Source organism: Camelina sativa, chromosome 19 (assembly GCF_030686135.1).
Source record: "Camelina sativa cultivar CO46 ecotype springtype chromosome 19, ASM3068613v1".
In the NCBI taxonomy this organism is placed as follows: domain Eukaryota; kingdom Viridiplantae; phylum Streptophyta; class Magnoliopsida; order Brassicales; family Brassicaceae; genus Camelina; species Camelina sativa.
The window spans coordinates 18449120-18473903 of NC_141898.1; the positions used below are offsets into that span (position 1 = coordinate 18449120).

General features: G+C 31.8%; 3 protein-coding genes across 6 annotated transcripts; 1 reads left to right on the forward strand and 2 right to left on the reverse strand.

Annotated features, from left to right (window-relative positions):
• Positions 1–530: 530 nt before the first annotated feature.
• On the forward strand, positions 531–2618 carry LOC104766680 (proteasome subunit alpha type-5-A-like). 4 transcript variants are annotated; one of them, XM_010490610.3, is made up of 5 exons: positions 605–1307; positions 1428–1509; positions 1725–1805; positions 1957–2058; positions 2157–2618. In XM_010490610.3, exons 1-5 carry the CDS (start codon positions 1294–1296, stop codon positions 2175–2177), a joined length of 300 nt encoding a protein of 99 aa, XP_010488912.1. In that variant the 5' UTR covers positions 605–1293; the 3' UTR covers positions 2178–2618. The 4 variants fall into 4 exon arrangements, with proteins under 4 accessions (XP_010488910.1, XP_010488912.1, XP_010488911.1 ...); XM_010490609.3 differs by having other exon boundaries at positions 624–1307; positions 1957–2063; XM_087500467.1 differs by having other exon boundaries at positions 624–1307; positions 2144–2618.
• A 7458-nt stretch (positions 2619–10076) lies between these two features.
• On the reverse strand, positions 10077–12130 carry LOC104766682 (adenylyl-sulfate kinase 1, chloroplastic-like). Its single transcript, XM_010490611.2, has 7 exons — positions 11647–12130; positions 11346–11486; positions 11110–11259; positions 10904–11022; positions 10730–10814; positions 10591–10637; positions 10077–10451 (listed from the first exon to the last, which is right to left on the reverse strand). The coding sequence occupies exons 1-7, from the start codon at positions 11834–11836 to the stop codon at positions 10356–10358; spliced, it is 828 nt and encodes a 275-aa protein (XP_010488913.2). The 5' UTR covers positions 11837–12130; the 3' UTR covers positions 10077–10355.
• Positions 12131–19305: 7175 nt separating this feature from the next.
• LOC104766679 (vacuolar-sorting receptor 3) lies at positions 19306–24136 on the reverse strand. The gene is made up of 12 exons (XM_010490607.2): positions 23603–24136; positions 22258–22950; positions 22053–22141; positions 21879–21948; positions 21722–21805; positions 21151–21227; positions 21007–21088; positions 20543–20625; positions 20390–20456; positions 20171–20299; positions 19971–20080; positions 19306–19750 (listed from the first exon to the last, which is right to left on the reverse strand). Exons 1-12 carry the CDS (start codon positions 24117–24119, stop codon positions 19652–19654), a joined length of 2100 nt encoding a protein of 699 aa, XP_010488909.2. The 5' UTR covers positions 24120–24136; the 3' UTR covers positions 19306–19651.
• Between the last annotated feature and the right edge of the window lie 648 nt (positions 24137–24784).

Genomic DNA, 24784 nt, shown 5'->3' on the forward strand with positions numbered 1-24784 from the left:
ACTTTCAAGTCGTTCAATGGTGGAAGTGTCATCAATCTCTCTTTCCAATTCTAGCCATGATCGCAAGAGATGTTTTTTCTTCACCAGTTTCTACAACATCTGTCGAACGTGCTTTTAGCATGGGAGGTCAAATTTTAGATGAAACTCATTCAAGAATGACTCCAGATTCCCTTGAAGCTCAAACGTGTCTTGATGATTGGACTAGAGTCGTATATAGACAACAAGAATACATGCGAGACAACGAAGAAGAGTTAGAAGACATTGATAGTGATGTATCTTCAATCCGATCAGAAGATAGTGACTAATATTTTTATATATATTTTCATTACTGTAATCAGCATAATAAACTATACTTGCATGTATGTTTTCACGTATTTGTTTTTTTACGTACTCATGTTCTTTACAGAAATACAATAATACATAGTTATTTCATTCTAAATTTCCAACCGTGACATAAATAGTTTAATGTGTCCATCCACTCCACTAGGACCACTACCCTTAAATAACTGCCATTTTCTGTTAATCAACTCATTCTTAGTTTAGACCTTCTCCAGTGGTAGTCTCTTAGAGGGGTTCATAGTATTTTGTAGGAAGAAAATAAATTAGAATAAAATATAGAAGTTAAGGGAGGCTGTTACGGTATGTGTCACGGTTCTGTTGGACGAAGAAAATAATAGAAGAAGAATTTTTTTTTTATGCCCGATCGATCGAACTGATCCACTTCTCGAATCCGTAGTAGACATTTCTCTGTGGTATTTTGAATTCGTTTGGAAATACTTCTTCTGTGATTTTATTTTTTATTCTGTTGATTTTTTACTTAGATCCGTTATTCTTCTTCTAGAGTTTTGATTCCGTTGTGCGAAGGACTTACAGAGGTTTTTTTTTTTTAAATATGTGAATTTTATTAAATATAATGTTTGCTGAAGTTACAAAAGCCGGATACAAGCATCTTCCCTTGCTCAAAAAAATAAAAACAAGGAAGGAGCAGACAAAGTCATAATTTGAGTAGGAGCCTAGTCATATTGTAGTCAAATAAAGAGAAGGTCTCTCAAGTTTCGCCTTTTTTGCTTTGCCAAGATGGCGTCACGGATTTGCCGGTCAAGTCGTTTGAGCAGAAGAGGGCCTTCCATGGATATGTTATTGTGATAGCGGTTGTTGCGCTCTGACCAGATAGCATAAAGAGTTGCTTGGGCAGCTAATCGGCGCAGACTCCTTGGTGCGTCCCTTGCTCAGCATGGTTGGATCTGAAAGACTTACAGAGGTTTGTACAGATTGAAATCGCCGAAGAAGAAGATGTTTCTCACCAGGTATATCTCCGTATAAAGCCAAATCTATCTTCTTCTGCTTCTGGGTTCTCCGAAATTTTCGTCCTTTACTTCAATCGTGGTTTTGCCTTATTCGTGGTTTCTGATTTTTGTTGTGTCAAGGACCGAGTACGACAGAGGAGTCAACACTTTTTCTCCTGAAGGAAGGCTATTTCAAGTCGAATATGCCATTGAAGCTATCAAGGTAACTTCTCGTTTCCTCCATTTTGTTAGTTTCCTTTGGAAATCGAGAAATTTGAAGAAAAGGGTTATGATTGATTTGGGGTTTTCTTTGATTGGTTTTAGGTTATTTGCACAAATCCAGCTCACTCTTCTTTGTTTAATCGATGTAGTTTGGGTTTCGTATGTGTTTGGATTATATGTTGAGGATCTGATTATGTGTGTGGGATTTTGTTGCAGCTTGGTTCTACTGCTATTGGAGTAAAGACTAAAGAAGGAGTTGTGCTTGCTGTCGAGAAGCGTATCACTTCTACATTGCTGGTTTAGTTTCTAACATTGAATTCTCTGTTTTTCAATTTGTTGGATAACTTGCCAATGGAATTTGAAAAAGTGGTGAAGTATTAGCGTTGTGTGTTCATTATGGTGATATTAGGTTTCTCGTTCTTTGTTAAAATGCTTTTTCTTTTACTAGGAACCGAGCAGTGTGGAGAAGATTATGGAAATTGATGACCATATTGGTTGTGCTATGAGTGGTTTAATTGTTGATGCACGTACACTTGTTGAGCATGCGAGAGTGAGGTTTCTGTTTCTAGGTTCTTTTCTTTTAGCGTTGATATGTGTTATTGACCATCTTCTGCTGCTTTTAATCATTCTTGTAGTATTGTTTTGCAGGATGAAAGGAGACCCGTTTGAGAACCATGACTTTACAGAGCAAGCCTCAGGAAAATAACAACTTCCAATGATGTAGAGGTCTACATCAAGACCGCAGACGGCTAGGTTGGTGGAAAATGGAAACCACAAACCGGTGTTATATGTCAATCAAGACTCTGATGTGTGTGTATTATATGTACTGTCAGAAAATTTGGAACACGACGATGGTCGGAGAACTACAATATCTCGGATCATGCTTGCCTGACCGTACAATTCTCTCCGGTCAAAATGCTATGTAGCTAAGTTTTGTTGATTACCGGCTCTTTGTGAAAAACATGTAAAGAAGCAATGAGTGAGAATTGCAGTGAGAGAGAAGTTTACAAACCTAAAACCTTGGTAATTTGTATAGTTTTTCTTTTTGTAATTGCATCACTTTGTATGATATAAAGGTTTAATTTGGAGCAAAATCAGTATTTAAATTAATCATTTTCTCCATTTATTAATTGCACTTCTATTGTAATATGTATTAATGTTTTTATTATGTTTTGTATGTTTACAAAATAATTAAATGCAATAGTTTCTTATTTTTATAAAATCTTAAATGTTTACACATTTATACTACTTCTATTCTATTTAAAATTTTCAAATTTCAAAAAACAATTTTTTCAAAAATAAGAGACCCAAAATTAGAACTTACTATTGCAGGAGAAAATTTTAACTAAGAGATCATGGGTTCTTATTTACAAAACAATACACAATTAATTCTTAAAAAATTCAAACAGTATATAAGTACCCCAATATATGAACCCCCATTAATCTTGCTCTTATAAACTTAGTATATGTAATGCTTCCTTACCAAATTTTTTTTCTATAGTCTAAAATATCATTTTTTTGGTGATTCCTTTGGACTTTCTTTTATTGTTTGGAGTCATTGCCAATGACAGAGGACATTAATTATAATCATTTCACTACAAATATTTTATATGTCTAGAAAATTAACAAAACTCATTGTAATGACCAAATGCTGTTTTATTGTGACAAGAAAAAAAGCTTAAATTTTGTTTGACTATACGACTATTAATGTGATTATTAATATATATATATATATATATATATATATATATATATATATATATATAAATATAGTAAAATTTAAATTTTTTTAATAATTACTTTAAAATTTTTAAATTTTAACCGTATCATAATAATTAGTAACCGTGTATAACCGTAACCGTTTAACCACAACCATATTTAATCGTAACCATTTTAACCGTATATAAAATTACTAATCGTAACCGTATACAAAATTTCTAACAATAATCGTTGGTTAAGCAACCTTAACCGTAATAACCGTAACCATGGTCATGTCTAGTGCCATATTAGATTAACACCTTCAGAGTTTGAGCTTGTTATTGGTGAAGATATCAAGAAAACAAAGACGTATTTTGATCTAATAGTTGAGAAAAAAGAAGGAACTCCAATGTGAATACATCTTCAAATCAACCTTTGATCAAGCGAGAGATCTCAAGCACAATGTATATGTTTGGATTGTCAAATCTCTTATTCATCTAACTTAAATATTTTTATTTATTTTATGTTGTTAAATGTGTCGAAAATCAATTAAAACACTAATTGAACAATTTCATTCTAAATTTATTATAGAAAGCATGATATGTACATATCTAACATTTTGTCAATTTTTATATTTATCTCTAGCGTCGTACTAGATTAGACATATGTATTCATTATTTTCATATTTTTAGTTTAAATTCACATATATTAAATAAAAGTTTTGATGGTTATACAAAAAAAAATCATGTTTATTGGTAAAAATTTAATTATCATCTTCTATATCAATCTTGTACAGCTTTACATTGAAGGTTAATGAGAAAATCATAATATTCAAAATTTCTAATACCTCTCTTCTGATCCCATCATATTCACTTTCAACAACAACTCCTTTTCATCACTTCTTTTTTACGACCCTTAAATCTTCCACCCTCCCCAAAAACAAATTTCCTATACTTAAATCCTCCTCTTTACTACCCAAACATCACCAGTTTCATATTTTAAAGGCCTCAAACTCGGGAGCTTCTCCAGATAGTAAAGAGAACGATTTTTCAAAACATTTATAGCTGAACTATCTCGGAGGCATTTTGAAGAACATTTATGTGGATCCACATAGACAATCCCTAACATTGTCTCAATGGCAGCTGGCCTTTGAGACCTTCCTCCATACATTTCAGGAAGTTGCTTATATATTCATGACTATACATATTATGAAAGGCCAAATTAATTTAATGGATACCAGAGGATAATTGAACTTGTTTATGGAGCTGTTGAACTTGTTAAGAAATCGTCTAATTTATGGAGCTGTTGAACTTGTTTTTAATTTCTTTATTCCCTTCCAAAACGAGAAATATAAAGGGATGATTCACTTCTTATAGATATATGTAGTTAAGCTATTTAAGTAATAATATTGGATGGATATACACCCACGTCTTGTTTATTGCCTAGAGTCTTTTCACCGTTGGCTCTGAAACGTAAAAATTATGTGTCTTACCCACAAAGAAATGATAGCAATTTGTAACAATGATATTAATTAGTGTAATTTTCCAAGATTGCATCTCCGCGTATTTCTTGAGAACACAAACACATTGTAAATAGAAGTTGTTTTAACTCAGTATCACCCACATAATTTTTCTATTTCTCCTTCTATATTCTCTCAACACTTCTCCGGCGACTCAAGGTCATCATTCTTTCTCTCTGGTTTTCTCTTCCTTCTCCTTCTTCCATCTTTGAGGTAGGGTTTTGAAAACTCAAGTTTCCATCTCTAACTTTTTTTTTTCCTTTTACATCTTTAGAGTAGTCTCAATATATGAAGTTCATAGATCTGATCATCCAGAGAGACAAAATGGGGCTATGTGCTGAGTATGTGAAGCATCGGTATTTGATAAGCATATAACTGAAGTGAACCGATGTCAACTAGGTTAAAGATATAAAATAGATACTCTGTTTCGTTATTGCTTTGTTATTTATTTCTCCTATATTAGTGGGATTGTATCACCCACCTCTCCACGCGCGTTTCTTAGTGGTAGATTTAGCTAATAATTTATTTGCTTCATGGTGTTATATAAATACTTCGGTAGAGAACCAAGAGGATATAAAGAAACATATTATTAAGAAACTTGTGTTCTTCACGTTTTTGTGTTCTCAGGTTTGGTTATGATAACCCTCCACGCCGAGCAATAGTTGCTTCAATCCAAAGACACTTTGATGGTCCTTGGTACAACATAAGTTCTGTTCCCGCTGATTCTCTCATCCAGTGGTGTGGAGATTTTATTTTAATTTTTGATCTGTTTCACACCTTGGATGGGATTCTTGAAATCATAAACTTAACTGACTATTAACTGTTTGAAACTATGTTTATGAATGTTTGTTTTTTTGGAGGTGGGAATGTATGATCCACATGTTTGTGTTCTACTTTTGAAACTTTTTATGAATGCTTGTTTGTTGGGTTTTCTGTTAATTTTAGTTTTTATGTTCTATATAATCGGTTTTAACAAACGATTTCTCTGTTTGTGAATATACTCTGTTACCAAAAACATGTTACAAACGTAATATACTCTGTTTGTGAATATACTCTGTTACCAAAAACACGTAACAAACGTAATATACTCTGTTTGTACATCGTGGGTATTTGCGACGAGAATTTGTGAGAAATAAAAATTTGTTACAAATTAATTTGTTGTTGATAAGAAAAAAAAACTTTGTATCAAGTTGTGGCTAATTTAGTTACGGATCTAGTGACAATTTTTTGTGGGTATTCGTTAAAATATCATTCGCCTCTAGCTTGTAGCATGTATGCTACAAGACAAACGTAGCTCTGCGTAACTATTAGCAATAAGGTAGCTTGTGGGTATTAATAACAAATTGTTACAAAAATATTGAAACAAAGTTGACAGAAATTAACACAGTTTTATTAATGACAAATTGTAGCAACTTTGTCACAAAAAACTTATAGTATTCGTAACTATTAATGACAACTTAGTTTGTGGGAAGTTGTAACAATCCGTTACAATATTTCTGAGACAAAATTGAAGCAAAGAGACACAATAACAGTTGTAACAAATTTGTAGCTATTTTGCTACGATTTCTCACAAACGGTGTTTTGGTACCACCCTATAGGCGCAAAAAAAAATTTGAAACAAATTTGTAGCAAACCATATTTTGTTACAAATATAAGTACATAGCTACAATATTCCTCGTAACTATACGACCCAAAACCTGTAGTGTTAAGAGTTTAACAAAGAGAAAAATTTGTTTGAAGTTGTATTGGAGCAGGGACGTGCCAGATTAGATTAACACCTTCAGAGTTTGACTTGTTATTGGTGAAGATATCAAAGAAACAAAGACGTATTTTGATCTAATAGTTGAGAAAAAAGAAGGAACTCCAAAATGAATACATCTTCAAATCAACCTTTGATCAAGCGAGAGATCTCAAGCACAATGTATATGTTTGGATTGTCAAATCTCTTATTCATCTATCTTAAATATTTTTGTTTATTTTATGTTGTTAAATGTGTTGATAATCAATTAAAACACTATTTGAACAATTTCATTCTAAATTTATTATAGAAAGCATGATATGTACATATCTAACATTTTGTCAATTTTTATATTTATCTCTAGCGTCGTACTAGATTATACATATGTCTTCTTTATTTTCATTTTTTAGTTTAAATTCACATATATTAAATAAAAGTTTTGATGGTTATACAAAAAAATCATGTTTATTGGTAAAGATTTAATTATCATCTTCTATATATATCTTGTACAGCTTTACACTGAAGGTTAATGAGAAAATCATAATATTCATAATTTCTAATATTTCTCTTCTGATCCCATCATTTTCACTTTCAACAACAACTCCTCTTCCCCACTTCGTTTTTACGACCATTAAATCCTCCACCCTCCCCAAAAACAAATTTCTCATACTTAAATCCTCCTCTTTACTACCCAAACATCACCAATTTCATATTTTTAAGGCTTGAAACTCGAGAGATTCTCCAGATGGTAAAGAGAACGATTTTCCAAAACATTTATTCCTGAAGTTTCTTGGAGGCATTTTGAAAAACGTCTATGTGGATCCACATAAACAATCCCTAACATTGTCTCAATGGCAGCTGGCCTCTGAGACCTTTCTCGACACATTTTAGCAAGCTGCGTAAGAGCTTCACAAAGAGAAATTTTTTGTTTGAAGTTGTATTGGAGCAGGAGACGTGCCAGATTAGATTAACACCTTTAGAGTTTGAGCTTGTCATTGGTGAAGATATCAAGGAAACAAGGACGTATTTTCATCTAATAGTTGTGAAAAAGAAGGAACTCCAAGGTGAATACATCTTCAAATCCACCTTTGATCAAGCCAGAGATCTCAAGCTCAATGTATATGTTTGGATTACAAAATCTCTTATTCTATCTTAAATATTTTTATAAATTTTATGTTGTTAAATGTGTTGAAAATCAATTAAAACAACATTTGAACAATTTCGTTCTAATTTTATTATAGAAAGCATGATATGTACATATCTAATATTTTGTCAATTTTTATATTTATCTCTAGCGTTGTACTAGATTATACATGTCTTCTTTATTTTCATATTTTTTATTTAAATTCACATATATAAAATAAAAGTTTTGATGTTTATACAAAAACAATTATGTTTATTGGTAAAGATTTAAAAATATCAGTTACAATTTTTATCTATGTCTTAAGTTGAAGTGATTTTTTTGAAATGATATCTATCATTAAGATTAAACTAGTAGGAATAGAAATTTAGAAAGAAATAATTAGAATGAAAACTAGCATTCAAACTTAAATAGAGTTAAATACAATAAAATAAATAAATAAATAAATCATTTAATTAATCTATAACCACATAATTGGGCTTAAGGTAATATTGGTGCATTTGCTGCTTTTTCTGTAACATTTGTGTGTTTTTGTTTATATTTGATGACTTGCTTTTGTTTGTTTTTTGTTTAATAGTTTGAAGATACTGTTGTTTTTTGTGCTATCTCTCTACTAGAAGACCACATTCAATCTTTCATTGATTGTATAGCTTTCACAGTTTTCATGCAACTTTTCAGTTCTGGTAACACTGCAAAACTTCTCTTATATTATATATATATATATATATATATATATATATATATATATTATTTCTGTATGGAAATAATGAGAACGATTTTTACAGTTCTGATTTATTTGTTTTTTAAATCAAGCTATTCAAACACTTGGAAATGTTGCCTATCAGAGACCACAAGTGCATCCACTTTTATTAAATCTGTCTAAGATGTTTTTCACATAAACCAAAGTCGTCGAATACCATACCGGTAAAGTCTTCAAAAGTGATATCCTTATCAGCACTTATAATCATGCAACATTTCTTATTATCAACGTCCAAAAGCCATCGTTTTTTGTCAGTCCTCCAGCTACAACATACCAAAACAATCTCTTGCATTTCCGTCTCCAAACGAACTTTAGAGGGGAAACTGATCAGGCTAAACTCGTTTGCTTCAAACGAACACCACGATGAAAACGATTTATAAAGAACATGAACTAAACAAACAAACTCTCTTTTCAACATTATGTAATGAACTCTCTTTTCAACATTATGTAATGAACATCATTGATTCCGACGACCAGCAACGTTGAACAAGATTGATTCAGAGAAACCAGTTTGACATGAAAAACTTTAAACACCCACAAAATCACACTCGTAGACGTTCACTAAGTCTATCGCAACTCTATACTGCATTTTTACTAACTATAACAAAATTTGTATCATTATAGTAATCGCAACTTACAATACATTAGTCTACAATAACTACATAGCCTTACATAAATTTGTCTTCACTACATATAAGTCTATCGTAACTAGATTACCTCTGCTAAGTCTACCATAACAAACAATATCTCTACTACATTTTATAAGTCTACCGGTACACTTTTATAAATCTATCAGATAAATCTATTAACTATCTAAGTATAAAAACAAAAATATATTAACAACTTAAGTCTATCAGTTATATATGTTGCAACTGGTAATAAGTCTATCAAAAATATTTTCGCTACCTTTAAAGTCTATCGGAAAACTCGCCCAACAACTAAATCTATCATCAAACACATTTAATCTACCAAGTTAGTCTACCGTGAAAATAAATCTACCTAATTAATCTACCTTTCAAAATAGTCTGTCATTACTACAACAAAATCTACCAACTTAATTTATCATTATCCTATATTCTACCAACTATATCTACCAAATTTATCTATCAACTTTATCTACCATTTTAATTTACTAGATTACTCTACCATTACACCAATAGCATACTTAGTTCCGCTTCGCAAGATTTTTTTTTTCGTAATGGCATCTTTGGTAATAACGTTTTTGTGTACACTATGTTGTAGGTGTACAAAGGGTTCGAAAATATTTCTAGTAATTTCCAACATTTTCGTACTACTCTAGTAATAATGAAGCTTTTATTTACCATTATAATAACCCTCCCTTTTTGAATTAGGTAGAAATATTTCCTTATCTTTTAAAATTTTATCTATAATTGATTTTGAAATTTTGGTAACTAATATTAAATGCATTAGTATTCAATGATAATTAGTTTCAAAATGATGATTTATTTGTGAAAAGTATTGAAAAAATACTGATATAGGTATATTTTATTATTTTCTTCTTTTATAATTATGATAACTTTCTTTTATATATACATCTACAATACATCTACAAGTTTATTATTCAGAAAACATCTAAATTATTTATGATTGTCTTTGATTATTTTAATAAGCAAAAAACAATTACCACATACTTTTAGAAAATTCTAGTAATTCTGGAAATAAAACTTTAAGTTGCATAACTTAGAATGCAATTCATCCTTAACATATGTAAGCTTCCATTAACATCAAGAAAAAAAGGCTTAACCTTGATTTTCACTCATATTTATCATATACATAGATTCATAACAATAAGAGTTAAAATACAAAAAAAAAAAAAAAAAAAAAAAAAAGGGAACAGCTATGAGATTATATTTATTTTTCAAACTCGTGATTCCATAAAAACAGCCATGGATTTTCTTAATTTTATACTTTGGCTTGTTAAATAGAACTATGACCGTGGAACAACAAAAGTGTTGTGCATCTTAAGTATGCTATGCCTGAAGATAACCCTTGTTTTCTAAGTATCCAACGATTACTTCAGCCATTTCGATCGGAGAAGTTCCTGATCCTTCGCGTCCTAGAGAAATCTTCACACAGACACAAGGAAAAGACATAAGATAAGACAAGAGAATTATGCGAAAAAAGCTCATCATCTAGATAAAGAACCATCGCAATGTTTTTGTTCTTGCAGCACCCCATTGTCCCAACAATATTACTGACATTTACCTCGCAGTTCAATGGTGGCTCGTAAGGGTCATCGATCCCGGTAAAACCTGAAGAAACATATCAAAACTGTTAGTATCAATTTTGGATTTGATTGAAACAAAACAAGTCACACAAATACCAACTACACCTCAAGAGATACCTTTGATCTTTCCTGCACGAGCTAGCTTGTAAAGACCCTTAGGATCCCTCGCCTCACAAACTTCAAGCGATACATCCATGAACACCTGTTTGATCAAAACCAATGTTACTAAATTATTGGATTCTTGAATACAACAGAGAGAGACTACGAAACCCGCACTTGTTTGTCCTATACCTCAACAAAATCTCCCTCGGGGAGTAAATTTCGACAAGCGTCCCTGTCTGTCCTGTAAGGAGATATTAAACTCGCAATGCAGATGATTCCAGCATCCGCAAAAAGCTTAGCAACCTCTCCTAAACAAAAACCAATCAACAATAGAAATGTTAAAAAAAACAGGAAGAAGCATTGGTTTTAACGAGATTTTGTTGTTTAAAGCTCACCGACTCTACGAATGTTCTCAGCACGATCCTCAGCTTTAAAGCTGAGATCACGGTTTAAGCCATGCCTAACATTATCCCCATCAAGAATATAACAAAGCTTCCCCTTTTGGTACAACATTTGGTTCAAAGCACAAGCCAAAGTACTCTTCCCTAAACAATTTTTGGAAACATTCAAGATTATATTTTTCACATAGACATAAACCAAAACTTGAAGCTGCTTTCTAAAGATCACAAACCTGAACCACTAAGACCGGTGACCCAAATCACACATCCTTTCTGATCAAGCAATCTCTGTCGATCAACTGTTTCAACAGGACACTCATGCCACTTTATGTTCGTCGAGTTTCCAACCGTAGACAATGGACCTTGTTTTTTCCCTAAAAAACAAAAAAAAAACATAAATTCAATCTATGCCCAGATGAGAACACATGACGGAGAAACCAAAAAAAAATTGAATCTTTTTGACAAATCAAACCTAAAAATCGGATTTTTTTTTTTTTTTCTGGGTAATCGAATCACAAGATATATGAAACTCACCATTAATAGATTTGAGCTCAGGAAAAGACCCATTTGTGTTATGACTCAGAGTTTGAGATCCATCCATAGAAACACAAGAACGAACAACACCAACGGATCTTGAATGACTACTCAATGAATTGCTATAAGAAAGCCCTTTTGGAGAAGCAATCGAAAGACCTAGCAGCGATTTAGCTCCGGCGGCAATCATAATCACGGTGGTGGTGAGGGGAATGAAGTCCAAAAGAAAATTAAAATTAGATTAAAACAGAAGAAGAAGAAGAAGAAAGAATCTAAATTTGCGTTTGTGTTGTGTCTGAATGTTTTTTTTTTTTTTTTTTTTAATTAAGGAACGAGGAGAATGTGACCGTTAATAAAAAGGGAGATTGGTGTTTTTGCAGGTAGGTGAACACATAAATTGTTGTTGGCCACGTTTTTTTTCATATATAATCATCTGTAATTGTTTTCTTGTTTTTGGGAATTTATCAAAATGGTGCCTTGATGTATTTAACGTTGATTTGCATCCACATTCCTAAATACTGAGAAAGTGGTATTATTGATTTGATGACTCTAATTTCAACGTTTTATGTAACTTATTACTTTATTAGCCCACCAATATGGGAGAGCTATGGTACTATAGAGTATAGACTATAGAGTTTTGGTGTCTGGTTCTTCTATAGACTATAGTCAATATGAGTTGTGTTTTTTTTACCAGATAAGTCAAGTCATCATCAGTGTGAGTCAAACTATTTTGTTTTTTTTCTGGGTATAAATGTAAAGATTTATACTATTTTTGCAATCTTTTGACAGAAATTACAAAGAAAGGAAGAAAGAGGAAATACTTAAAAATCTACATAAATCACCAAAAACTACAACACAACCATTTCGTTATCTTGAGGGATTATTGAACCGGTGTCATGTTTGGTCGTTTTGGTTAAACTAAATGTACATAACGTGGATTTGTTGCATCCAAATTCGTTAATGTGGATTTTTTACGATTTTAATGAATTAGAGATGGCGTCGTATTATTAGAGAAATGGTTTTTTTTTTTTTTTTTTTTTTTTGGTCAAACATTAGAGAAATGGTTCTATAGTCAATTTTAGGAGACTCTTACCACACCAGTAAAAGTCAAAGTGTGAGCCCTCTCTCTCTCTCTCTCTCAACCGTAGATTCCAAAATTCGAATCTGAGATTTTCTCGTCTCTTTATCTGATTCTGTTTTGTTAAATGTTCAAATTCGAATCTAGGTTTATCTTCTTCTTGATTCGATCAAGTAGAAGAAGACAGAAGTTGAGTCGAAGAAGAAGAAGTGGGAGAGAGGGAGCTTTGTTTGGTTTTGTTCATTTTGGTTGGTTCAATTCGGTTTACTCATTTAATTAAAAGAAAAATTGGTTTAATTTGGTTTTTAAAATCAATTCAACTATGTTTGGTTTGGTTTTGGTCAACTCAGAACCATTTTATCCTAATTCATTTCAACCCAATCCATTAAACCCATAAACCATTTTGATCCATGAACCCATTAAAACTCAAATTATCAACTCAATAAGTTTTTGGATTGGTTTTGGTTTGGCTTGATCCATAAATTTGGAACCATTTTGACACCCCTACATGTTAGTTATATCAATAAAATGGTGACACATGTCAATTATAAATTTACTAAAATATTTAAAAAGAAAAAATGTTAAAGTTCTAAATCTATTATAAAAAGAAAATTTATAGATAATTAACAACAAATCATTATTTATAAACAAGTTAGTTGTATCAAGTCTATCGATAAGATTTTGACACGTGTCAAAAAAAATTTAGAAATGGAAAATTAACAACTTTATTATGTAAATTATAAAATTCGGTTAAAGTTAATCGTTAACATGATAATGACATATGTCAAGTTATCGATTTAATATGTTAACATGTGTCAAAATATGTCGTTATTACATGTCATTATATAAAGCTTTGTTTCAAAGTTAGCTATTAACATGATCACGACACGTGACAAATATGTCGACAAGATTTTGGTGGGTGTCTAACAAATTTAGAAAAGGAAAACCATTTTATTATGTAAATTGTAAAATTTAGTTTTCAAAGTTAGTCATTAACGTAATCGAGACAAATGTTCAATTATCGATTTAAGATATTGACGCGTGTCAAAATATGTAGTTAATATGATCACAACACATGTCACTATAAAAAAGTTTGTTTCAAAGTTAGTCATTTACATGATCGCAATATGTATGAAATCTATCGATAAATTTGACACATAGAAAAGAAAAACTAACAACTTTTTTATGTAAAGTCTGATCTACAAATTTAGTCGTTAATTTTAGTATATGACATATATCTTACATTGCTTTTAATTTTTAAAAAATTATCTCCATTCTATTTTAGATTATCATCTTATAAGTAACTATTTTCTCATATTCTTCCACTATATTCATGTATCTTCAATATTTTTATTTATTTTATGTTGTTAAATGAGTTGAAAATCAGTTAAAACACCATTTGAACAATTTCATTCTAAATTTATTATAGAAAGCATGATATGTACATATCTCACATTTTTTTCAATTTTTATATTTATCTCTAGCGTCGTACTAGATTATACATATGTCTTCTTTATTATCATATTTTTAAATTAAATTCATATATATAAAATAAAAGTTTTGATGATTATACAAAACAAAATCATGTTTAGTAATAAAGATTTAAAAATATCAATTACAATTATCGCACAACAAATGTATAAATAATTGTAACTGAAGAATAAAAAAGCAAAGAAGATAAGAACAAAGGAAGTTGCAGTTAATGGTACTAACAAAGACTGGAGTTGGATTATAATTAGCCGTTAAGTCTGTTAGTTAGACGTTAATTATCATCTTCTATATATATCTTGTATAGCTTTACATTAAGGTTAATGAAAAAATCTTAATATTCATAACTTCTAATACCGCTCTTCTGATCCCATCATTTTCACTTTCAACAATTCCTCCTCCTCACTTCTTTGTTACGGCCCTTAAATCCTCCATCCTCCTGAAAAACAATTTTCCCATACTTAAATCATCTTCTTCACTACCCAAACATCAACAATTTCATGTTCTTAAAGCCTCAAACTCGGGAGCTTCTCCAGATGGTAAAGAGAACAACTTTGCAAAATATTTCTTCCTAAACTTTCTCGAAGGCGTTTTGAAAAACGTCTATGTGGATCCACATAGACAATCCCTAACATTTTCTCAATGGCAGCTGGCCTCTAAGACCTTACTCAACATATTTCAGGAAGTTGCGTACGAGTTCAACAAGGAGGAAAATTTTTTTGAAGTTGTATTGGAGTAGGGGATGTGCTAGATTAGATAAACTCCTTCAGAGTTTGAGCTTGTCATCGGTGAAGATATCAAGGAAACAAAGACATATTTGATCTAATATTTGAGAAAAAGAAGGAACTCCAAGGTGGATACATCTTCAAATCTACCATTGATCAAGCCAGAGATCTCAAGCTCAAGGTATATATTTGGATTACCAAATCTCTTCATGTATCTGAAATATTTTTATTTATTTTATGTTGTTAAATGAGTTGAAAATCAATTAAAACACCATTTGAACAATTTCATTCTAAATTTATTATAGAAAGCATGATATATACATATCTAATATTTTGTGAATTTTTATATTTATCTCTAGCGTTGTACTAGATTATACATGTCTTCTTTATTTTCATATTTTTAATATAAATTCACATATATAAAATAAAAGCTTTGATGGTTAAAAAAAAAGAATCATATTAATTGGTAAAGATTTAAAAATATCAGTTACAATTTTTATTTATGTCTTAGGTTTAAGTGATTTTTTTGAAAGAATATGTATCATTATAGTTAAATTTAGTAAGAATAGAAATTTAGGAAGAAATAATTTGAATGAAAACTAGCATTCAAACTTAAATGGAGTGAAATACAGTAAAATAAAATAAATAAATAATCATTTAATTAATCTATAACCACATAATTGGGCTTAAGGTAATATTGGAGCACTTGCAGCTTTTTGTATAACATTTGTGTATTTTGGTTTATGTTTGACGACTTGCTTTTGTTTGTTTTTTGTTTGAAAGTTCGATGATATTGTTGTTTTTGGTGCTTATACGAGAAGGCCACATTCAAGCCTCCATTGATTGTATATCTTTTCACTGCAGAACTTCTCTTATATATAATTATATATATATATATATATATAGTTCTGATTTATTTGTTTTTTAAATCAAGCTATTCAAACACTTGGAAATATTGCCTATCACAGACCACAAGTGCTTCTTGGCATATCGCATCCACTTTTATTAAATCTCTCTAACATAGCTCAGATATTTTTCACAAGTACCTTCACATAAACCAAAATGGTCGAACACCATAGTAGTAAAATCTTCAAAAATGATATCCTTATCATCATTTATAATCATGCAAACTTTCTTATTATCAACGTCAAAAAGCCATCGCTTTTTGCCAATCCTCCAGCTACAACATACCAAAATGATCTCTTGCATTTCTGTCTCCAAACGAATGATAGAGGAGAAACTGACCAGGCTAAACTCGTTTGCTTCAGACGAACACCACGATGAAAACGATTTATGAAGAACATGAACTAAAAAAACAAACTCTCTTTTCAACATTATGTAATAAATATCATTGATTCCACGTTGAACACGATTGATTTAGAGGAACCATTTTGACATGAAAAAATTTTAAACACCTACAAAATCACACTCTCTATTGCAATTCTATACTGTATTTTTACTAACATAAGTTCTTCAGTGTTATGAGAACTAAGAGTTTCCAATGAGAATGATTTTTACAGTTCTGATTTATTTGTTTATGAAATCAAGCTATTCAAACAATTTGAAATGTTGCCTATCACAGACCACAAGTGCTTATTGGCCAGCTTTGTTGTGTTCTTTCTTATTTACTTGAGAATATCACATGTTTAGCGATCATCCAAGAGAGAATTTGCATAATTGTTAATCATATTACGAACGGAATGGAGACTCATCAAGTTAGTTCATTTTCATATCAAAATAATGCATGCGACTTTCCTGAGATCATGGAAACTTTTGAACTTTTATTTATTTATTTTGCAACTGCATAAAGTAATTGCATCTAGAATTATGAGATTTGTTATATGCATGCTCAAACATGGTAATTTAGACACAACTATTTGTTGTCTCTGCTATTGATGGTATTACTTGAAAGAGAAATTTTGACCACATCATGTCACTGGTGAACGAGGATTGCATTAAAAGGCTGGTTGGCAAACCGTCCGACGTGTCTTGAGTGCATTAGACGACATCCTCCCATCATACAACCGTGATCTCTATAAGGAACAAATCTACAGAGAAAATGTTTCAACAGTGTTTTGGGTATGAATTTATGGTGCGTCTCATGGAAGAGCATGGTAATACCAATGTTAATGATGCATGTAGCAATGACGGAAAGGTATGAAGTTCGACGATGAGTTTGTTCAGCCAGCTAGGGCAGGCAAAGATCAAAAGTGTCTTGAATGCCTTTAATGAACAACTAGGTAACAACCCGCACTATGGGATAAATCGATTTTAAAAAAATTATTATAAGTAAAATTATTATTTGAGAACTAATATTTGTTTGTGTCAAACATAATATGTAACTAAAGTTTTTTATTTATTTATTCAAAGCTGCGTTTTTTCGTGTAAAAAATACGTTTCACCCGTGAAATCTTCAAATGTGTAAGAGAAAATATTGATAAAATGTTACTATTTATTGCAACATGTCTTTTGTTTGGTTTAAAAATCAAATTCATATCTCTTATGTTTTATTTTGTAATCATAACAATTTTGCATGTTTCTTATGTAACCATAACAACATATACTAAATTACTCGGTAGTTTAATTAATTAATTCTATTATATGTTAGGAACAATCGGATTCTAAACTAATTTTTTGTAGCTAATATAATTTATTGATTTAATATTTGTGATTAGACTATTTAAATATTTTGAGTTAGTCGGTTTGTTAATATTTTCTATAAATAACGTATTATTACCACAAAATCATTATGAAAAAATTAATGAAATTTCAAAATCAACGTATTCGTGTAAGAATACATTTCACCCGTGAATTATGTGAACATGGTAAAGAAAATATTTATAAAATGTTACAATTTATGGAAATATATATTTTTTTGTGTGCATTAAAAATCCAATTTTTATATTTATGGTTAATTGAATAACTATAACAATTTTTCATAATTTAATAATCACTCATATTAAATATATTATGATTTTTTCGGTACTAAATTTATTTATAATGATAAGGTTATTGTCACATTCTTTTTTAATAGCACATAGATTAATGTACAATAAAAAGTATATTCCTATTCCGTTATCAATATATCTATTTTTTAATGAATAATCACACTAAATGTTGAGATTAATTAGTTTACATACTTAGATATATATAAATAATTACACATCATGATATCCCCTAATTTATTGTCCTTTTTATATTTATTTATGAATATCTATAAATCTATATTTATTGGGAATTAAGTTTCCTTTAATAAGTTGGAGATAATTCAGAGGTAATATATTTCTTTTTATAATCAATCATAATAACTATTGAAAGCTTTTTATTTAAATTATTATGGTAATAATACTAACATAAAAATAACATTTTTATATGATTTTGTTAATAAGTTATATGTTTAATAAGTTATATTTTCTTTATTTTTATTAACTTTATATATTTTTATAGCCTTTTTAGAATATTTTACTTATATTGATTTTAAGAAATCAATATTTTCTTAAAAATAATATAACTTTGACTTGTATATTTGTAAGTAAATTTTAGTGAAATTTTGACTTAAAATAGTATGTAATTATTTAATTAGTTTTAATATGTGATATTTAAATTTGTGTCAGAATTAATGACATATCTAATTATTATTCAGTTAATTGTTTTTTTTTTGAAAATATAATGGCATGTTAATGTAATTAAGTAGAAAATTTAATGGTTTTTTTTGCTAAATGTGTCTCGAGCTCTCTTTTAATATACAGGGGATATCTTAGAAATTCCAAGTTGCTTGTATGCCAAGCTGGACAATATCTAATTAGTATTCTTCTTTTTTATTGTTTGGATTTACATTAGAAAAAAAAAATTATCGTTTAGTTCACTAAACTTTGTTAAAGGAGATAAATGGATGACACAGTAGGAATTCTACACTAAGGAAAAAATGATAGATGCATCTGGATGCATCTACTAATCTGGTTAGAAGCCAAAGTTCTAAAACTATTCTATGAAAACTTTATGCCCTGAAGAAGTTACTAAAATATAATTGTTATTATCAACGATGTACTGGACAGACATACACCCTTCAGCCACTAAGCCATTGCTCTGCTCCGTGTAAATCCCTGCATTAATGCTTGAAATCTTTAAAAATGAACATACAATTATGTCCTGTTTACCCTGAAATCTCTACAAATGAACATATTATCAGAGCAATCCAATCCAAATTTTTAAACTTGAAAATTTAGTTGAGAACTTGAGATGTCGCAACATAAGGAGATCGGGATTTAACCTTCCACAAACTTTTCTTATTTCGAGAGCACATGCATCGTAACGAAGATTCAGCTTATCAAATTTTACTGTACACAAATGTTTGAAAAAATCCAAGAATTTTGAACTTCACAATAATTGATTGTAAAATCACATACCAACAACAGTTTGTATCTATTGGACAATGTAAGATGTCAAATTGGCAACATCTCATGAACTTTTAAACTATTCACTCTCTGTCTCTTGTCTAGTTCTCAGAAGCTACATCAGAGTATTCCTATTACAAAAGTCCCAAGGACACAAGTGAAAAAAAGGACGAAGCCACTAGAACCTCTTTTGTAAGCAAATACACTGTTTGTTAAGAGAGTTACAAAGATACAGAGGCGAAAAAACACCGGCGTTAAGGGCCACATCAATCAAAAGAACGTGTCACCTTGGGTCCTTTCCCGGGAATATATAGATTCTCTCAGGCGCGTTCATCATTCACATGGTTTTGGACCTCCGGTTGGCTGTCCAGTGGCATGTACTGTGCCATTATGGCTCTGATCTCTGAGTCCATGTATTGCTGTAAAACCAGGGACATAAAAAGGTTACAACAGTTTCCCCAAGCAATGGAAATGGCAAGCAACGGAAATGGCAACTGTGTTAAGGTCCAAAGGAGTAAATATGAGGTTATACTAGAACTACGTTTAAATAGACATCTCAGGCCACAACAAAACGAAGATTAATCTTTGCTTTTTAACAAAGCAGACAAAAGAGATGAAGGATGAACTGAAATAGCTTACCCTTAACCTATATTTGTAAACGAGGTACGCACCACCAGCTGCAAGTCCCAATGATAACATTATAAGCCAAACGGCTGCCCAAGCTGATCTCACTTGTGCACCCGTCTTGCCTAAATTTTAACCAAAAGAACCAGTACAAGTTATTTGTATGCATGAGAATATTAATAGAAGTGTAGAAATCCTAGTTCATGAAAACTCACTGATGCAAGTGTCATGGTCTCTCATGTAGAGAAGGTCCCCACTACAAGAGCACTCGTAGCTTCCCCAGGTGTTCTTACAGCTACATTCCGGGCACTGACAGGCTTTCTTCTCTTTGCATTCATTAATGTCTAGTGAAGGAAGCATGAAAAATTGAAAATTCTTCAGCAATGGAGTAACACACAGAAGTACGGTAACCCAAATGTTAACGGAGGTCTAACCTTCACACTTCTTAATTCCGTCTCCTTTAAATCCTGGAGGACACTCGCATTTAACACTGTCCTTGTCCTGAAGGCATTACATGTTGAGACATAAGTATCTTACTATACGGTGAGAATGTGCAAAATGAGTTAACGCACAGATTAAACACTAACCACACAAGCAGAGAACGCATGTCCATCTCTCTCTTCATGCCAACAACCTCCATTGTTAATTGTGCATCTCCCAGGCCCGCTTGCTGCAACGCCAACACCGATTATGTATGAAATGTGAAAAAGAACAGAAGCACAAAAAAAGGCATAACACACAACATCACCCATCTCTGCTGGGAAAGATGGAATATAAAAGTTCAAAGTTTCCGTGAGATTAAACCAAAATTAAATATTAGATTACACCAGGAAAATGTGAGCTATATAAAAATCTAAGAGGGTATACCGAAAAATTTCTTAACAATTTAGTAAATAAGAATTACAGAGCTGCTAAAAGAAGATCACATAATGTCTCTGTGTGCAAGTAACTAGACTATTATGTTGCCATATTCTTAATGCTACTAAATAATACAAGTCTAATAAAATTATAAGAAGTTAAGAACTAGTAAAAATATGACATGAACACTCACGTTCACAGTGGCTGTAACCATCCCCTTTGAATCGCACACCATCAACTGTAGGACACTCGCATACCCTTCCACGAAATGTATCCTGCAGATTACACAGATTAACAATGATATCACAGATTTTTTTCCAAGCAAGTTCAAATTTACCTTGCAAGCAGTTATGTTGGCTGATTTATCTTGCCAACAACCGCCATTTTTATCTAAGCACTCGTTTGATTCCACATCTGCAATTGTAACAGAAGATGCAAATTTCAAATTACACAAACATGTTAGAAGGTGTGATCACTATTATAGTTTACAATAGATTCCAAACATTTATTTGATGTCGAGCATGGGTCATCAAAATTCAAACTTTATATGATTAACAGACAAATCCTAGTCAAAAAGTAGAGGTGTGAATTACAGCATTGGTTTGGATAATTAGTGTATGTAAAGAAGATAGCTACTCCCAAGGATAGTTAGGATCAGGTGGTTCGAATAAAAGCACAGGCAGCTGTGGGCATAATAATTAATGCCCCAAATATATCCACATTTAGATTAAGTAAGTATTGCTAGGGTATTGGGACAGGTATTTCACATATTTGGTGGGGACCCAAATTCCAGAAACTTAAACCAACAAAACTTACGCGATACACCAAAACATATTCCGACGGATATAAAGGTGAGTATGTGTACAATCAGAAATGCCTACAAATAGTCAAGACCAACAATATTATACCTGTGCTGAGACATATAGCTGGTTCAGTGGTCTCCTCAAAACCAGAGCATAGAGCCTTGAGTACTGCACTCTTCTCCAACTTGCCTGCAAGGGAACACTTTTATAACAAGCTAAACTACATGTATTGAAGTCTTAAGTTCAACTCTGCAAGACAAACCTCGGTACTGTCTGTTGTTGACAACCAAGGTAGGTAATATGGTAACATCACCCCTTGAACCCTTGCCAACCTACATTATATATTATGTAAATCCCAAACAGCTTCCTAAAAGAACATAACATTGACATGCCTGCAGAAAAATTCAGACGTAAAAAAGACATAAGTAAAATTTACTTGAGCATCTTGTTCTTCCTTTAAAACTGGATTGTCCATGTCAGCATCAGGGTCTCCCATACATTTGTCAAGTTTTCTACTATCAATTCCTGTACAGACATAGAAAATAATTGATCTGAACTATCATAACTTACCCGACTTGTAGGCATTATTATCCCTTAACAAAAAAGGGGGGATTTTTTCTTCCTATGAAAGAAACACTCACCAAGAGATTTGATAACAGAATCAGCACAATCTTTGTTGTATTTCTTTTCCTTCATGGGACATCTGATCTGGAAATCAGTGACATAATCCCACCAGACCCAGGGTTTCCCAGTTTCATTCGCCACCTTGTAAACACAAAGTTGTCTCAAATTTTCTACAACAACGTCTTTTCCATCATATCCTGAGCTGAAGTCCTGTTCTGGATCAGGAGCGCAATACCTTCCCTTGTTGATACACTGAGACTTGCACTGCCGGCTCAGAGTGAAAGTGTGAGGGCAATACCAGGTGATGTAGTGAGGTCTAAACTGCGTGAAACCACCTTTCTCGAGAATCTGAGCCGCGCCCTTGAAATCTTTTACAAATTCCATCAACATGTCGCACTTAACCCCACATTCATCGTTGCTGTTGGTCCACAATTCATACTCAACACGGTCATCAGGGTGCGGAACAGCCTCTCTCCAGTCGAGATTCAAGTTGACCATATCCCCTCCACTAATGGCTTTCTTCAATTTTTCACCAAAACCTTTGGTAACAAGAGCAGAAGGTATGGTAATATTCTCAATGTATTTTGCAGACGCAACATCCTCTTCAGGTGTATCCATGGTAATCAAAGGTTCATCAACATTGTCTGCTACAAGAACAGCAGAAGCACCGGCTTTCTGTGCATTCCAGACCTTTAAAGCGAAAAAACAATCTACACAACAACACATAACTTCCCATCATTAGGCTATGTAAGTTAAGATATGATTGATTATGCAGAACAGTCAAAGTAAGAGAAAAAAACCATCACACCCTAAAGACTAAAATCTCTAATCTTGGGTGTATTAAACACAATGATCTCAGTCTAACTTTAGATAGAGTGGCCTAAATCTAACATCAGTATCAGTTGTAAGATCTTCAATGATATTGCCAGAAGTTAAATATAAGACAACAGACTCCATTAATTAGAAAACCAACAAAATCCTAATTAGAAACCGAAAAAGGAAATATACACCATTTTAGGCTAAGTAAGTTACGATTAGTCGATTTATGCAGAACAATAAAGGTGAGACAATATCAGCCCATACTCAACTCAACGACGAACCAATTAAGAAGAAAGGCAGTAATTTCTCAGCGAACTTGACAACTAAAATCTCTTACTGATGAAAACACTTAACCTCGGGCTTCAACTGAAACTTCAATTACACAAAAGCACTAAATTTAACATTCAACTGTAAGATCTTCAAAACACAAATATCAAATATGTGACTTAAAATCAATCAGAAACTGAGTAATGCAAGAACCCTAGGAGAACCATCAAATCCAAATGTGAAATTAAAGTAAGAGATGTATATATATATATGTACCTCCACGATCAACCAAGAGAAAAGTAGGCAAAGCACCAGGCTGAGACTTGAACGAAATCGAGAAATCGCTAAACTCCTTACACGATTTCTGATTCTCTTTGGGATAAACCACCGTACCGGCCATGCTTCCACCGTACTGAGGAATCCCAAAGTTTCCAATTGCACTGTCATGAGTCCCCTTTATACTCTCCGGCGAAGTTACCGACAAACTGTTCTTCTCCACCACGAATCGGGCCTCGGTCATCACCAAGAGGGAGAGAAGCAGCCATGGGAGACAACACAGGAGCTGCTTCATCATCTTCGAGATCTCCGACACAAACACCACCAAATCCAAAGGTGTGTATAAGAACAACGATTGAGTTTTGAACTTCTCTGAAGGTATAAAGGACTTGACGACGCGACGAGTGTTTCCCGAGAAACAGAGAGAAAATAAATAAAATCCGGGTTGGTTCAACGGTTCGGGTTTGACTCGGATAAGACTATACAGATGGGACATATACGTCAAAGTCAAACACATATTGACGAAGAAACAAATCTTTATTTTATAATATAATAATACAGTATATATCATCAAGTTAAAGAAAGGTAAAAAGACATTTTTTTTTCCTTAGATAAAATATTAAAAAAAAAAAAAACATAAACCATGTTTTTGTATTATCTTATACAGTATCAAAGTGAAATTTGTGAATGATTACAACGAAAATCTCTTATGTATGTTATTGCATAGTGATGCTGGTTTTTACGAAAAAAATATGTATATCATACATTCAACGGATGCTTTCATGAATATTGGTAAGTAGACTACGAGAGCCGTGCCTTATTCTTTGCAAAAAAGGCATTTACATTAGGCCACACATAAAAAATAATCAAACACAGACCACATTTTTATTTGTAAACTAGATTGAGCATTTTTTATGTAGTGTTTTAGGAAATTTTTGGAAACAAATCTCAATATTCACATAATTTTTTTTTTCTTTTTTCCTTTACATAAGTTATTATATCTAAAATCTTACTTTTAAAAGTTTTATAAAAGTTAAATATATTTCTTTTTTTTTTATAACCAAAAAACGTCACACAGTCAACACATGTTTTGCTTTAATGTTTTAATATAATTATCTAAAAGTACATGTTTAAATTTGATCAGTTTTATACTATCACAAAAGATGATTTTCTAAGAATTTT

Coding starts and splice junctions, on each gene's coding strand:
- LOC104766680 (XM_010490608.3), top strand. Junction 1,510..1,724: donor ATGCCATTGAAGCTATCAAG/GTAACTTCTCGT, acceptor ATTTTGTTGCAG/CTTGGTTCTACTGCTATTGG. Junction 1,806..1,956: donor GTATCACTTCTACATTGCTG/GTTTAGTTTCTA, acceptor TTCTTTTACTAG/GAACCGAGCAGTGTGGAGAA.
- LOC104766679 (XM_010490607.2), bottom strand. CDS start 24,119: ATGTGTTTGACTTTGACGTATATGTCCCATCTGTATAGTCTTATCCGA. Junction 20,300..20,389: donor CGGAATTAAGAAGTGTGAAG/GTTAGACCTCCG, acceptor TTCCTTCACTAG/ACATTAATGAATGCAAAGAG. Junction 19,751..19,970: donor TTTACAAATATAGGTTAAGG/GTAAGCTATTTC, acceptor CTGGTTTTACAG/CAATACATGGACTCAGAGAT.
- LOC104766682 (XM_010490611.2), bottom strand. CDS start 11,836: ATGATTGCCGCCGGAGCTAAATCGCTGCTAGGTCTTTCGATTGCTTCT. Junction 11,023..11,109: donor TGAGAACATTCGTAGAGTCG/GTGAGCTTTAAA, acceptor GTTTTTGTTTAG/GAGAGGTTGCTAAGCTTTTT. Junction 10,638..10,729: donor TCGTGCAGGAAAGATCAAAG/GTATCTCTTGAG, acceptor ATGTTTCTTCAG/GTTTTACCGGGATCGATGAC.